The following is a 15,268-nucleotide window of genomic DNA, read 5'->3' on the forward strand; positions in this document are numbered from 1 at the left end:
AATAGTGCCGGGGATCGCGAAGAAGCTGCGGCCGGGCTGACAGCGCTTCTAAGGTGATGCATCCTTATTTTGGAGGAAGGCTCCATAGGGAAACATGGGCTACAGAATGTCGCGAGTGGCGGGCATATCGCCGGACACGCAAGGTTTTAGTGTTGGGATTGACACATCGCACATGTGAATTAACGCATAGGACAGCAGGGCTTCACATACATGCGATTTTTAGCGGCACAACTTTGTCGCCCGTGTGAACGAGGCCTTAATCCCAGCCAAAAGTACATCGCGGGGTTAACACCGGATCAGCTCTATGAGGGGAGGCTTCCTCTCTAACTGCGGCTCCTATGGCCCCAGCTACAGTGGGAACATGTGAAATAAAAACAGACCATGTGAACGACCCCCAGAGGTGTAATATGAGGTCACGGGGGTCGGAGGTGGTAAAAAAAAACATACACATAAAAAAGAAAGTAACCCAAAGCCGTCGCCGTGTAATCCGAAACTAGACGTCAAAATGTCCGAAATGATGAACCCGTTACCAGACGTTATTTTAGTGTAAATATACCAATTAAAAAAATACTACAAATTAAAAAAAATCTTTTTTAGCCTTTTATCTCCAATAAAACTAAAAAACGGAGAAAAAAAAGTTAGTGAGAAAAGAGATTTTAAGAATCGCCCTAAACGTCACGGGAAAAAAAAATAGGGCAGTAAAAGCAAAACACGGGTGAAATCCCTAAAAAGTGTCCGGTCCGTAAGGGGTTAACGCAGCAGGGGGGCACCAAACGGAGGCGCAGTGGGCGGATCTGGTTTGGGCCCGCCTCCACCCACAGTGAACAAGGCGTCGCTCGTAGATGTCTGTTCACACCGGGCGATCGGCGTTTGATTCTTATGCCTGCAGAGCCGGAGCGGCGGACGGATTATCGCGGGACGTTCTGTCGCGGCCTGGATTGGCGCTGTTTGTTATCGCTCAGAGTGCCGCGATCCGGGGAGAAAGCGAAGGACGACCGCTCCGTGTAAGAGCGCCCCCCCCCCCCACACACACTACCGGAGCGGCCCTCACACGCGTGCAGTGACGTGTTTGTCTGCGTCACATCGCTCCGAGGTCACACGGCCGCAGGTTATCGCATGCACACGCGCCGGGTCTCGTCTCGCCGTCCGTGGACACGTCTTCCTGCGGTTCTGGCCCTTTTTGCGTGAAGTCACAGCATCTTTCATGCACACAAAAAACACGCCAGCAGGTCCAGCTGACGTCATACATGAACACGCGGTGAACACGCCAGCGGGTCCAGCTGACGTCATACATGAACACGCGGTGAACACGCCAGCGGGTCCAGCTGACGTCATACATGAACACGCGGTGAACACGCCAGCGGGTCCAGCTGACGTCATACATGAACACGCGGTGAACACGCCAGCGGGTCCAGCTGACGTCATACATGAACACGCGGTGAACACGCCAGCGGGTCCAGCTGACGTCATACATGAACACGCGGTGAACACGCCAGCGGGCCCAGCTGACGTCATACATGAACACGCGGTGAACACGCCAGCGGGTCCAGCTGACGTCATACATGAACACGCGGTGAACACGCCAGCGGGCCCAGCTGACGTCATACATGAACACGCCGTGAACACGCCAGCAGGCCCAGCTGACGTCATACATGAACACGCCGTGAACACGCCAGCGGGCCCAGCTGACGTCATACATGAACACGCGGTGAACACGCCAGCGGGCCCAGCTGACGTCATACATGAACACGCCGTGAACACGCCAGCGGGCCCAGCTGACGTCATACATGAACACGCAGTGAACACGCCAGCGGGCGCAGCTGACGTCATACATGAACACGCAGTGAACACGCCAGCGGGCGCAGCTGACGTCATACATGAACACGCAGTGAACACGCCAGCGGGTCCAGCTGACGTCATACATGAACACGCAGTGAACACGCCAGCGGGTCCAGCTGACGTCATACATGAACACGCAGTGAACACGCCAGCGGGTCCAGCTGACGTCATACATGAACACGCAGTGAACACGCCAGCGGGTCCAGCTGACGTCATACATGAACACGCAGTGAACACGCCAGCGGGTCCAGCTGACGTCATACATGAACACGCAGTGAACACGCCAGGAGGTCCAGCTGACGTCATACACGAACACGCAGTGAACACGCCAGCCGGTCCAGCTGACGTCATACATGAACACGCAGTGAACACGCCAGCAGGTCCAGCTGACGTCATACACGAACACGCAGTGAACACGCCAGCAGGTCCAGCTGACGCCATACATGAACACGCAGTGAACACGCCAGCAGGTCCAGCTGACGTCATACAGGAACACGCAGTGAACACGCCAGCGGGTCCAGCTGACGTCATACATGAACACGCAGTGAACACGCCAGCGGGTCCAGCTGACGTCATACATGAACACGCAGTGAACACGCCAGGAGGTCCAGCTGACGTCATACACGAACACGCAGTGAACACGCCAGCCGGTCCAGCTGACGTCATACATGAACACGCAGTGAACACGCCAGCAGGTCCAGCTGACGTCATACACGAACACGCAGTGAACACGCCAGCAGGTCCAGCTGACGCCATACATGAACACGCAGTGAACACGCCAGCAGGTCCAGCTGACGTCATACAGGAACACGCATGTACCGTCCGCAGTCACACAGCCCTCTGGCTTCGGTCTGTGACACCTGATAAACATGTCTGAACACCCCGATGCAAACCAATGGAGTTTATACATTAGTGTGAACGCGCCGTTATAGACTGGAGACTATAGAACATCCATATGTACCCAGACAGCCGGGGCCGGGGATGGCCGGCAGTGACTGCGGCCCCCAGCGCTACACACCGCCGCCGTCACGGCTGCTTCTGGCGGGCGGCCTGTGTTTACATCACGTGACCACGTCAGCGTTTCCCACCACACAGGCAAGAACGAAGCTTAACTCAATCATGTGACCACGCACCGGAAGTTGTAGGATGCCACGCGACCTGTCCCGGACGTGACCCGGAAACACGTGCTGAAAGATAACGATGAGCCCGGAGCCGAAGAGACTTAAGGTGCCGCATACAGCAGCATGATATTACCGCAAATGGCCTGTACATTATATTAATATTACTGATATCACACCATGCTGTGCATTATATCCTAACACCACATTGCAGTGTACATTATACTGTTATTACATCACACTGCACATTATACTGTTATTACATCACACTGTACATCATATATCACACCATGCTGTGCATTTTTTCTAATACATGAAGTTACATTATACTGTTATTACATCACACTGTACATTATACTGTTATTACATCACACTGTACATTATACTAACTCATGATATTACGCTAATTATATATATCCCACCATACTGTACATTACATCTGTTTTTCTTCCTTATGGGGTCTTGCCCTGCTCAGGTGGTGGAGGATGAGGGGGACGCTCTGCTCCTGCCTTTCCTCCAGTGGTGCCAAAAGGTTAACATCCAGCTGAACCCGAAGGTGAGTAGCAATATGGAGGAAAGGGTTGATTGGAGTATTGGGGCCTCCAGGGGAGACGCCAATGGCCTCTGTATCTTCTCCAGGTCTACGTTAGCACCCAGGGCACGGTCTGGCAGTACGGCATGCTGGCACGGGAGGATCTTCCGGCAGGAGAGGTGATCTTCAGTGTTCCCCGCTCCGCCCTCCTATCCCAGCGCACCACCAGGATCCGGGACCTTCTGGAGAAAGGTACTGCTGGGACGTGTCTGCTGAACGTGGTAGTACCGTTATAAGGATCAGGTAGTGGTGGAGTCCCCAGTAGCTGGGTGTAACCGTGGAGATGTCCCCAGCCGCTAGGAGTAAGGGTGGCGCTGGACTTCCCAGTATTCAGGCGTGACGGTGGCGCTGGCTTTTCTGGCGGTGCAGCCGCAGGTATTTTGTGCTTTTGTTCTCCATGATCATCTCCTCCTTCTGCCCCAGAACAAGACATCCTGGACAGCAGCTCTGGTTGGGTTCCTCTGCTCATCTCTCTCATGTATGAAGCCACAGATGAATCTTCTCTGTGGGCTCCGTACTTTGGACTGTGGCCCCAGCTGACACCCCCTGATCTGCCCATGTTCTGGTGAGGACGTTGGCGTATTTAGCTGGTGTGGTGGATGGCCATCAGAAACTCAGGGCAATCAATGAACCCAGTAGCTTTTCCCTGCAGGTCGGAGGATGAGCGTTTGCAGCTGCTGAAGGGCACCGGTGTGATCGAGGCCGTGAAGGGAGACTTGGAGAACATGGAGCGGGAGTACAGCGACATCGTGCTACCCTTCATCAGGAAACACCCCAAAATGTTCTGTCCTCAGAAGCACTCCCTGGATCTGTACAAGAGGATGGTGGCATTTGTCATGGCATACAGGTGAGGAGGAGTCCGTTACCAGTGCCCAGCCAGGGGAGCTGGCGAGCGCAGATTAGCCGCTACAGCAGAGAGGAGCGGCCGGGCGCAGATTAACCGATACAGCAGAGAGGAGCGGCCGAGCGCAGATTAACCGATACAGCAGAGAGGAGCGGCCGAGCGCAGATTAACCGATACAGCAGAGAGGAGCGGCCGAGCGCAGATTAACCGATACAGCAGAGAGGAGCGGCCGAGCGCAGATTAACCGATACAGCATAGAGGAGCGGCCGAGCGCAGATTAACCGATACAGCAGAGAGGAGCGGCCGAGCGCAGATTAACCGATACAGCAGAGAGGAGCGGCCGAGCGCAGATTAACCGATACAGCATAGAGGAGCGGCCGAGCGCAGAATAACCGCTACAGCAGAGAGGAGCGGCCGAGCGCAGAATAACCGCTACAGCAGAGAGGAGCGGCCGAGCGCAGATTAACCGATACAGCAGAGAGGAGCGGCCGAGCGCAGATTAACCGATACAGCATAGAGGAGCGGCCGAGCGCAGAATAACCGCTACAGCAGAGAGGAGCGGCCGAGCGCAGAATAACCACTACAGCAGAGAGGAGCGGCCGAGCGCAGAATAACCGCTACAGCAGAGAGGAGCGGCCGAGCGCAGATTAACCGATATAGCATAGAGGAGCGGCCGAGCGCAGATTAACCGATACAGCAGAGAGGAGCGGCCGGGCGCAGATTAACCGATACAGCAGAGAGGAGCGGCCGAGCGCAGATTAACCGCTACAGCAGAGAGGAGCGGCCGAGCGCAGAATAACCGCTACAGCAGAGAGGAGCGGCCGAGCGCAGAATAACCGCTACAGCAGAGAGGAGCGGCCGAGCGCAGATTAACCGCTACAGCAGAGAGGAGCGGCCGAGCGCAGATTAACCGCTACAGCAGAGAGGAGCGGCCGAGCGCAGAATAACCGCTACAGCAGAGAGGAGCGGCCGAGCGCAGAATAACCGCTACAGCAGAGAGGAGCGGCCGAGCGCAGAATAACCGCTACAGCAGAGAGGAGCGGCCGAGCGCAGATTAACCGATACAGCATAGAGGAGCGGCCGAGCGCAGATTAACCGATACAGCATAGAGGAGCGGCCGAGCGCAGATTAACCGATACAGCAGAGAGGAGCGCCCGAGCGCAGATTAGCCGCTACAGCAGAGAGGAGCGCCCGAGCGCAGATTAGCCGCTACAGCAGAGAGGAGCGGCCGAGCGCAGAATTAGACTATCTACACACTGCAAAAACGCCTCCCATCACTTCTGTGAAGTAGCGATTCTCTGGCATGGATTTTAGCTGCATTAGAGAATCGGCAAGTGTTTCCCATTGTTTTCAATGGGAAGCCTTGCGTGCACATCGCAGGCCGTGTGATGTGTTTTACTGTCCCATTGAAAACAATGGGCGATGTGTTCTGAGGAACGCCAAAAGATGGAACATGCAGTGTGTTTTGTTTTTTTTCTCACCGCACTGCGATGCGGGAACACATCGCTCGTGTATATGACTCCATTCAAAAGAATAGGGTTCGTATTCGCGTGAGATTTGTGAGTCTCGCAATGCAGAAATCTTGCGTGAGTTTCTCGGCTGTTTGAAACCAACCTTACTAATACAGCAGAGAAGAGCAGATTTACTGATACCGCAGAGGAGCGCAGACTTCACAACATGCGTCTCTGGAACCATTTTACTAAATGATCGATTTTTGATTGAAATATATATTTAAAAACTGTTAAAGGAGTCGTATAGGAAATGTAAAAAAACGTCTGCTGTCTGTGGAGTCTCACAAACGTGTCTTAAAAGGCAAGAGGAAGGGGAGAAGGCAGACAGAAGCGTGTAGTGTAGGCTCCGCCCCCGGTCTCCTCATCACAGCCAGCGGACATTTCTTAGACAAACCCTTTAAGGAGGACGGCAGGAGTAAGTTGCGGCACTGAATCCTCCAAAGTTCCATAGTTGCAGGCTATGCGGAGGACACAGGGCCAGGGCTGCAGATCATCTCATCAGATGCTTCTTAGCTTCCAGGAGCCGCTGCAGGAAGAGGAGGATGATGATGATGATGATGATGACGACGACGAAGAGGATTGTAGGAAGGGCACGCTCCCACCAATGATGGTTCCAGTGGCCGACTTACTGAATCATGTTGCGCACCACAATGCACAGTTGGAGTTCACACCGGTGAGTTTCTTGTTGACGTCCTCTTGGTTTGGACATAGACATTTTGTGATCTGCATGTAACCTCTGTTGTACCAGGAGTCTCTGCGCATGGTGACCACACGGCCGGTAATGGCGGGAGATGAGCTCTTCAACACTTACGGAGAGATGGGAAACTGGCAGCTTCTGCACATGTACGGATTTGCAGAACCGCATCCCAACAACAGCAATGAGACTGCCGACATCCCAACAGCGACTTTACAGGAGGCTGCGCTGCTGGGTAGGTACTCTGCGCTGCTGGGTAGGTGCTCTTCGCTCTGTCCTGCCAGGCTGCTTCAAGGATCTGTCTCATCAGTTTTCTGCTTCTAGGGGCGGAGTCAGAAGAGGAGCGGGCGCAGGTGCGGGACCGCTGGACCTTCCTCTGTCACATGGGCATGGTCAGCGAGGAAGGAACTCTTGTATTCGGCTGTGAAGGAGTACTGACAGAGGATGAGTTGAGGACATGTCTGAAGGTAAGTGATTATGACTCCGCCCCCATCCCATATGAAGCTGGGGGTGGAGCGTACCGCAGATACCCTAGTTATTAGCTGCTTGATCAGAAGGAAATCAAACTTTGCTGCCATTACTGGTCTGTCGCTCTATAGGCCAGCGGCCCTCGAGCTGTAGGGGCTTCCCTCCACCCCAGTATTACTGTAGTACCCCATCCTGGATCTCGTCTCTCTTCCAGCTGCTGTGCATGTCGCCAGAGAACTTTGCAGAGTACAAGGAGAATGAAGGCTGGGAGGAGGATGACGATGAGGAGGAGGAAGAGACCCTGAGTAACCAGGAGATCTCACGGCTGCCACCTGCCTGGCGCAGACTCCTTCACAAAACCGCAGAACTTGCCCTCAAGGCGTACGCCAGCGACCTACAGAGTGACCAGGCGCTCTTAGATGAGACTGTTGCTTATGCAAAGCTCAGCTGCAGGGAGCAATATTCCCTCCAGGTGCGGTATGGACAAAAATGGATATTACACCGACTACTGGAGCTGACCGGGTGACAGAAATCCTGTTCTTTTACTGTAAGAAACGACTGTAGCTTCATGGAGCACAAAGACTGAGCCGAGGCGGCTGATATGTACAATAGGAGATATTGGAAACCGAACTACATCTCATAGGAACATCTGTATACAGTGACCTGATTATGTATGACTTGTATCTCGAGAGCAGTGATGTCATTGCTGTATAATATATAACTGATCCCCAAACAGCGCTGATGTCACTGCTGTATAATATATAGCTGATATCTGGAAAGCGCTGGAACCTTCCACGTACAATTGTACCACTATTCATCAACAAACTTTATACATCAACCCATGAAGTGGCTCCACCACTTTCCTTTCACCCTGTGTAATATATGACTCAGATCCAGAAAGCGCTGATGTCACTGCTGTATAATATATAACTGATATTACTGTTCCTTTATATTATAACATTGATCTCTGGAGAGCGCTGACGTCACTGCCCCTGTGAAACATATGACTGAGAGCAGGAGAGCGCTGATGTCACTGCCCCTGTGTAACATATGACTGAGAGCAGGAGAGCGCTGATGTCACTGCCCCTGTGTAACATATGACTGAGATCCATTGAGCACTGATGTCACTGCCCCTGTGTAACATATGACTGAGAGCAGGAGAGCGCTGATGTCACTGCCCCTGTGTAACATATGACTGAGAGCAGGAGAGCGCTGATGTCACTGCCCCTGTGTAACATATGACTGAGAGCAGGAGAGCGCTGATGTCACTGCCCCTGTGTAACATATGACTGAGATCCATTGAGCGCTGATGTCACTGCCCCTGTGTAACATATGACTGAGATCCATTGAGCGCTGACGTCACTGCCCCTGTGTAACATATGACTGAGAGCAGGAGAGCGCTGATGTCACTGCCCCTGTGTAACATATGACTGAGATCCATTGAGCGCTGATGTCACTGCTGTATAATCTATGACTGACAGTTGGAGCGCACTGATGGATAATATATAACTGATGTGTGGAAAGTACTGATGTCACTGCTCCTGTATAATATATGACTGAAATTCATTGAGCGCTGACATCACTACCCCAGTGTAAAATATGACTGAGATCCGATAGCGCTGATGTTACTGCCCCTGTGTAATATGTGGCTGACATCAGGAGAGCGCTGATGTCACTGCTGTATAATATATAACTGATAGCCAGAGAGTGCTGATGGATAATATATAACTGATAGCCGGAGAGCGCTGTCGTCACTGCCCCCGTGTAACGTATGACCATTGAGCGCTGATGGCACTGCTTTATAATCTATGACTGACATCTGGAGCGCACTGATGGATAATATATAACCGATGTGTGGAAAGTGCTGATGTTACTGCGCCAGTGTAATATATGACTGAGATCTGAGAGCGCTGACGTCACTTGCCCTGTGTAATAGATGACTGACAGCCAGAGAGCGCTGAGGTCACTGCCCCTGTGTAATAGATGACTGACAGCCGGAGAGCGCTGATGTCACTGCCCCTGTGTAATAGATGACTGACAGCCGGAGAGCGCTGATGTCACTGCCCCTGTGTAATAGATGACTGACAGCCGGAGAGCGCTGATGTCACTGCCCCTGTGTAATAGATGACTGACAGCCGTAGAGCGCTGATGTCACTGCCCCTGTGTAATAGATGACTGACAGCCGTAGAGCGCTGATGTCACTGCCCCTGTGTAATAGATGACTGACAGCCGGAGAGCGCTGATGTCACTGCCCCTGTGTAATAGATGACTGACAGCCGGAGAGCGCTGATGTCACTGCCCCTGTGTAATAGATGACTGACATCCGGAGAGCGCTGATGTCACTGCCCCTGTGTAATAGATGACTGACAGCCGGAGAGCGCTGATGTCACTGCCCCTGTGTAATAGATGACTGACAGCCGTAGAGCGCTGATGTCACTGCCCCTGTGTAATAGATGACTGACAGCCGTAGAGCGCTGATGTCACTGCCCCTGTGTAATAGATGACTGACAGCCGGAGAGCGCTGATGTCACTGCCCCTGTGTAATAGATGACTGACAGCCGGAGAGCGCTGATGTCACTGCCCCTGTGTAATAGATGACTGACAGCCGGAGAGCGCTGATGTCACTGCCCCTGTGTAATAGATGACTGACAGCCGGAGAGCGCTGATGTCACTGCCCCTGTGTAATAGATGACTGACAGCCGGAGAGCGCTGATGTCACCGCTGTATAATATATAACTGATATGTGGAGAGCGCTGATGTCACTGCCCCTGTGTAATATATGACTTAGATCCAGAGAGCGCTGATGTCACTGCCCGTGTAATATAACATATTTGGAGAGCAGTGATGTCAGCGCCTATGTAATAGATAGCTGGAATGCAGATGTCAGTGTAACGGTGGGAAAGATATTCCTTTCCACACAGCAGACTTCCTAGCCCCTGCATCTCACTGTAAGGAAATATGAATCAAGGACTCCACCTGTCGGAAAGAGCCGAGCGCTTAGCACAGCGCCGCTGCAGGTCTCCGTGAAGTGAATGGGACTTACGCAAACGGCATCGCATGCTCTGCTACACTGTTTCCATAGCTCCATTCACATCAATGAGAACTCTGCCACTAGCACTATGCTTAGCGCTCGGCTCTTGCTATAGGCTTTGGCCAGTAGCCAGGGCAGCAGTTTCCGGTCACTGCTATGAAAAGCCAAAATGGGAATACCTTGAATACCCCGATTCACTGCTCAATTAAAGGAGTATTTCTGCCATAACGTTTGTGCCATAGCTGATTGGTGGCAGGCTGCTGTCTGTCAGGGTTGATATACGGCTATGGTACCATTCAGGGCCGCGGTAGACTTTATGGAGCAATGTGCTGCTTCCTTACGGTGCTCTGCACAGCAGCCCCCCTGCTAGAGCAGTTGATTAGCGGACCCCCAGCCATCAGCCGCTGCTGACCCAGTCTATTAGAGCTAGGAAAACCCCTTTTAATGCCTTACATGTACCGATGCAACAGCTGCCAACATGCCTTTTGCCCGGTGCAGCGGTTCTCATTCACTTTGAATAGGAGGCATGCTATGCCATCAGGGTAGCGGTCATGTTGACGTATGCTACAGATCACCTATATACAAAGACATGCCGCATAAATATCTAGTCCTTCTGGGTATGGGAAAAGATTAACTTCCCTCTATCTGTGGGGAGCGGCTGCTGCGGTGGGCATGTGACTTGCCTATCCCTGGCTGGCAGCGGGGCTTTGGTGCAGTATGCTGCAGCAGCTAAGAGAAGTGGAGCCTGGGCAGTTACATTTTGGCAGTATATGGCACTGCAGTCAATGAGCGAATGGGTTCTGGCATGTAGTTCCAGGACTGCTGCCCATGTGGGGGTCAGTATGCACGCCGCAGCAACAAATCAGAGACGGGAGAGAAATAACCAGAACACTTTATAGAAAGCTTCCCGCAGCAGATCTTATACATACAGGCTGCGCTGAGGACAGGAGCAATCCAACCCAACAGGTACGATCAGCCGCTGGTCAATGGAGGGGAATGCACTTCACTTTATTACCACACTTACAACAAATTTCATCTACATAGAACCGCGTCAGAACATCAGAGTCTTCAAAGTCATCCACAACCTTCTGCAATGGAGAAAGATAAGAGAATAAGAGGTTATCAGTTACACCCACCTACTACTGACAAACAAGCCCTATATGATGTCACAGCCGCCCAGGCATGACGGTACGGATATAACTACATGCAATCAGACACGAGGTCCGCACACCTTATACTATAGTAACAGCTATTCATCTGTGACTGCTGACAACCAGCCTCTATATCACGTCTGATGGGTTGGCACAGTCCTGCCCGATGCCCTCACCTGTAGTGCCAGCAGACAAGTATCCTGTAGAGGTTCCGTCACGTCGCCCACACACCAGGCCAAGCTGAGGTGAAAGGAGGGATTCTGGGGAGAGAGATTACAGATGAGACAAGTTGCCTTGGTGACTTTTGGGCACAGTTGCTCTCAAGACCATAATTTTATGCCAAATTGCTAATCTGTGACCTTCTATTGATGGGATGCAGATCTGCAACAACCTAATAGTTCAACGGTATTAGTGTATCTTGACGCCACCAGGAAGTCCTGGTGGAGATCAGACTGACTGCCTGGTGACGCCCCCAGAAGGTCATTGGCTGCTGCGAAGGCTCAGCTGCAGGTCGTGGCAGGTAAGTACAATGATGCCTTCCCCTGTGAATACAGGTTTGTGCTGCTGCCTTGCCATCCGTGCTCCTATTATCCCGGCTCATCTTCACCCGTCCCGCTGCTCATGCTGGTCACCGGGTCAGCATCTCCCCTGCCGCCTCCGCGCCTAGTAAAACACTTCGCCGCGCAAGCTGTTTGCGAGGGGGAAGGAAATCGCTGATATGCTTTCCCTGGGCGGGATCACCAGGTACCTGCTGTCAGAGGGCCGCAGCAGTACGATTACAGCAGGAAAGGGGTGGGGGTGAACGCCGGGTAACTGCTGTCAGAGCGCCGCAGCTCGCCGACGCCTGTTGGAATAAGCAAAAGAAAGGTAGCAGGACCTTCAGCTCTTCACCCAATCAGAAGCTAGGGGTATGACGGGGGTGTTACTCATCTAAGCCCTGTCAAACTCCTAGCTTCTGGTGGCATCAAGATACACTAATACTGAGTCCAACTGCTCCAGAGACATCTACCCCTCGCCACCTTTCTTCATGCACACCTGATGCGACAAATGCTTCCAAAGACATAACCAAGCCTTTAGGCTAACTTCACGATATGGGGCTGTGAATCATTTTATGTCAAAACAACCTTGCATCACTTCGGGAAAGAAAGGATCAGCCACGGTGAGAGCTGGCATCATGCGCCCTGATGCTGCCAGCAGCCCCACTGAAAATAATACGAGAGCAAGCACAAAGATAGAGCATGCCACAATTTGTTTCCTGCATCGTGGTGACATGCAGGAAGCCATCGCTCATGTGTATGCCCCTAATTTGAAAAAAATAGCGTTCATATTTGTGAACAGATCACCAGTGGGACCACAGAATGGCAAGAGAGTATTTTCCATCAGTCACCTTCACCGACGGAAGAAAGCCTCTGACCTGGTAGAAAGTCTCCAGACTAAACTCCTGTAAGGACTTGTCCACTTCTGACACAACTTCCAAGAGCTGCTGCTGTCCGCTCAACACTTCCAGTCCCAAGAACGTCCTGCACAAAAGGAGTAGATAGTTGTCACAAGAGAGAACAACTGTCAACGACCGCTCATACTGACCGGCACACACCCGATGGTGACAAATCCAAAGTAGACCACTTACTGCCCTCCTCCACCAGCACACCACGCAGCTGGCCCCAGCGCATGCCAACCCTACACCACGCGGCCTGCCCCGGCGCACGCCAACCCTACACCATGCAGCCGGCCCTACCGGACCACCATTCTTCCCCTCCAGCATCTAGCCAGATAGATCATAGGTCGCCTCACCTGGTCTTCTCTTGGTTGACATACACCTTCAGCCGGTCAGCGACACACAGGAACCTGCACAGGAAAGGGTCAGAGTGGAGGGTATTAGTGTATCTTGAAGCCACCAGGAAGTCCTGGTGAAGACAAGACTGAGTGCCTAGTAACGCCCCCAGAAGCTAATTGGCTGCAGAGAAAGCTCGGCATCAGGTCCTGGCAGCTAAGTTAAATTATGCTGTCCCCTGTGAATACTGCTGTTATGCTCCTGCTTTGCCATCGGCGGCCCTCAAATCTCCATTGCAGGTGTCCTCTCCCGGGTCCCCAGGTGTTAATTGTGCTCCTATCCTGTCCCTCCGCTGCTGTTCTTCCCTGCTGGCTCCCCATGTGTTAATACTGCTCTCCGCACCCGGCTCCCCTGCTGTGACTAGTGGTCCCCGCGGCCGTTTCCCCACGTGTTAATACAGCTGCCCCGCGCAGCATCTGGCGTCCCGGCTCCTAAAACAGCTCCCCACGCCTGGACTTTAGTGGGCGCCCCTGTAATCCCCGCTAAGCTCCCACATGCTGCTCTTTACAACCTGAGCCTGCGCTGCTGCAGCTACAGTCACCGGCCGGTCCAGGCTGCGGTTCCATCTCCCCGCTCACAGCCGACCTGACAGCTGCCTTCCCGCCTCCTCTCGCCGGATCTCCGTTATGTCCTGCATGCCACCGGCTGGATATCCACGGCAGTGCGAGATGTATTGCAGCGTCTTGTGTATTGAAAATAAGACACTGCGCCCTTTTGGGGGCCAAAAAATATATAAGACAGTGTCTTATTTTCGGGGAAACACGGTAGGACCTTTCTGACGTCATCCAATCGGGAGCTGGAAGTGTGAGAGGGGCGTTCCCCCTGTCAAACCCCTAGCTTCCTGGTGGCGTCAAGATACACTAATACCAGAGTGGAGAAGATAAAGGACACACGGGGGACCCTACGTTTCCTCTACATAGAAGCCACTTCCACCCCAGCTGATAACAGGGAGCAATATCTTTTTAACATAAGAGCGCCCCCTAATGTGACATGACTGCAGGTGAGCCGCCATACGGCTTGTAGTGAACACACAAGCAGCCCCTACAATTAATGTGGACTATGCTAGAAGCCAAACTCCCGCTGCCCCTCCCCCACAAAGTCTGACCGTCTCACAGAAGAAAGTCGGTCCCTGAGCGACTGCACGAACGGCTGGATCCAGTGGTGACGCAGGACGACCGTCTGCGACAAGCTCACGTGCAGCTCCTCCATTCTGGTCAGGCCGACGCCATGTTTCCTGGCCACAGACCGCAGCTCCTCCAGCATCTCCCAGAGTTCCTCACGGGGGTGGACTGAAAGATAAGAAGAAACGGTAAGGAGCGGAGACTGCCGCCAGCTCCACCCATCACTGCAGGCTCCGCCTCCCTAACACTCACGTGCCGCATACACATAGGACGCCCAGTTTCCGCGCTCATGACGGAAGCTCCGCACACGTCCACCATGTTTGCTGACATCATCGAGCTGCGCAGCGCCTGCGTCCGGGAACATGCTCAGTATAGATGGTGGGACGGGGAGCGGACATGGCGGTCTGCGGACACGGGAAAAAGGGATCAGATTAGGTTCAGTCCCACTGCACAAAAGGGCCAATAGTTATAACGTCCGTATTATAATGTAACATAAAAGCACCGCGGCCGCCCAATAACCGCCACACCGTATACAACGCGACCGCAGCGGATATGTCTCGGTCAGTGCTACGTCCATATATAACATAACAGTACTGTGGCCGTATATACAGCAGCACTACCACATATAATATTATTATAGCACAGCCGTGTATATATATATATACTGATCTATCACACTGCAGCACCTGGCTGCTGACGTCACATTCCCGCGCCGCTCCGCCGAGTCTCCCTCATCCTCAGAGCTGCTGTAGTCCACTAGCGCCAGATTGACCCCGCCCCGGAAGCTGCGCTGTGCTGTAACATGTCCCCCTGCAACAAATATACTTACTTCAGGTTCCGCCCGTCTTCCCCGCCCGCGTCACGTGACCTGCCCTGCTGGTACTCAGAGCTCGCAGTTTAGAGGAAATGCAGGTTGTGAGAATGAAGACATCTGCTGTCTGTTCCTGAGGGTCCAGATGATGGAAGCCGCTGACAGAAGCTGCACCACGCTCTCCTCAATGGATGGAAGAGCGACCACCCTAGTAGATGCGTGACCCTCTCCAGTCACCAAGTGTACCCCAAAACAAC

General features: G+C 52.9%; 2 protein-coding genes across 2 annotated transcripts; one reads left to right on the top strand and one right to left on the bottom strand.

Moving 5' to 3' along the window:
* The first annotated feature begins 2,977 nt into the window (after positions 1-2,977).
* Positions 2,978-8,927, top strand: SETD6 (SET domain containing 6, protein lysine methyltransferase). Its single transcript, XM_066582671.1, has 9 exons — positions 2,978-3,066; positions 3,433-3,513; positions 3,597-3,741; positions 3,973-4,114; positions 4,202-4,396; positions 6,418-6,577; positions 6,653-6,833; positions 6,923-7,065; positions 7,281-8,927. The coding sequence occupies exons 1-9, from the start codon at positions 3,040-3,042 to the stop codon at positions 7,590-7,592; spliced, it is 1,386 nt and encodes a 461-aa protein (XP_066438768.1). The 5' UTR covers positions 2,978-3,039; the 3' UTR covers positions 7,593-8,927.
* Positions 8,928-10,973: 2,046 nt separating this feature from the next.
* Positions 10,974-14,997, bottom strand: USB1 (U6 snRNA biogenesis phosphodiesterase 1). Its single transcript, XM_066582694.1, has 7 exons — positions 14,887-14,997; positions 14,453-14,604; positions 14,185-14,368; positions 13,040-13,093; positions 12,663-12,768; positions 11,425-11,508; positions 10,974-11,185 (listed from the first exon to the last, which is right to left on the bottom strand). The coding sequence occupies exons 2-7, from the start codon at positions 14,562-14,564 to the stop codon at positions 11,081-11,083; spliced, it is 645 nt and encodes a 214-aa protein (XP_066438791.1). The 5' UTR covers positions 14,565-14,604; positions 14,887-14,997; the 3' UTR covers positions 10,974-11,080.
* Between the last annotated feature and the right edge of the window lie 271 nt (positions 14,998-15,268).

Source organism: Eleutherodactylus coqui, chromosome 11, assembly GCF_035609145.1.
Source record: "Eleutherodactylus coqui strain aEleCoq1 chromosome 11, aEleCoq1.hap1, whole genome shotgun sequence".
NCBI classification, from domain to species: domain Eukaryota; kingdom Metazoa; phylum Chordata; class Amphibia; order Anura; family Eleutherodactylidae; genus Eleutherodactylus; species Eleutherodactylus coqui.

Bases quoted from the DNA above. Each gene is read 5' to 3' on its own strand.
- SETD6 (XM_066582671.1), top strand. From the start codon at position 3,040: ATGAGCCCGGAGCCGAAGAGACTTAAG. The intron at 6,578-6,652 runs GTGAGTTTCTTG...CTGTTGTACCAG, and splicing joins CACAGTTGGAGTTCACACCG to GAGTCTCTGCGCATGGTGAC. The intron at 6,834-6,922 runs GTAGGTACTCTG...TTCTGCTTCTAG, and splicing joins ACAGGAGGCTGCGCTGCTGG to GGGCGGAGTCAGAAGAGGAG.
- USB1 (XM_066582694.1), bottom strand. From the start codon at position 14,564: ATGTTCCCGGACGCAGGCGCTGCGCAGCTCGATGATGTCAGCAAACAT. The intron at 13,094-14,184 runs GTCAGACTTTGT...TTTCCTGTGCAG, and splicing joins CGACTTTCTTCTGTGAGACG to GTTCCTGTGTGTCGCTGACC. The intron at 11,186-11,424 runs GTGAGGGCATCG...TCTCCATTGCAG, and splicing joins CTTGTCTGCTGGCACTACAG to AAGGTTGTGGATGACTTTGA.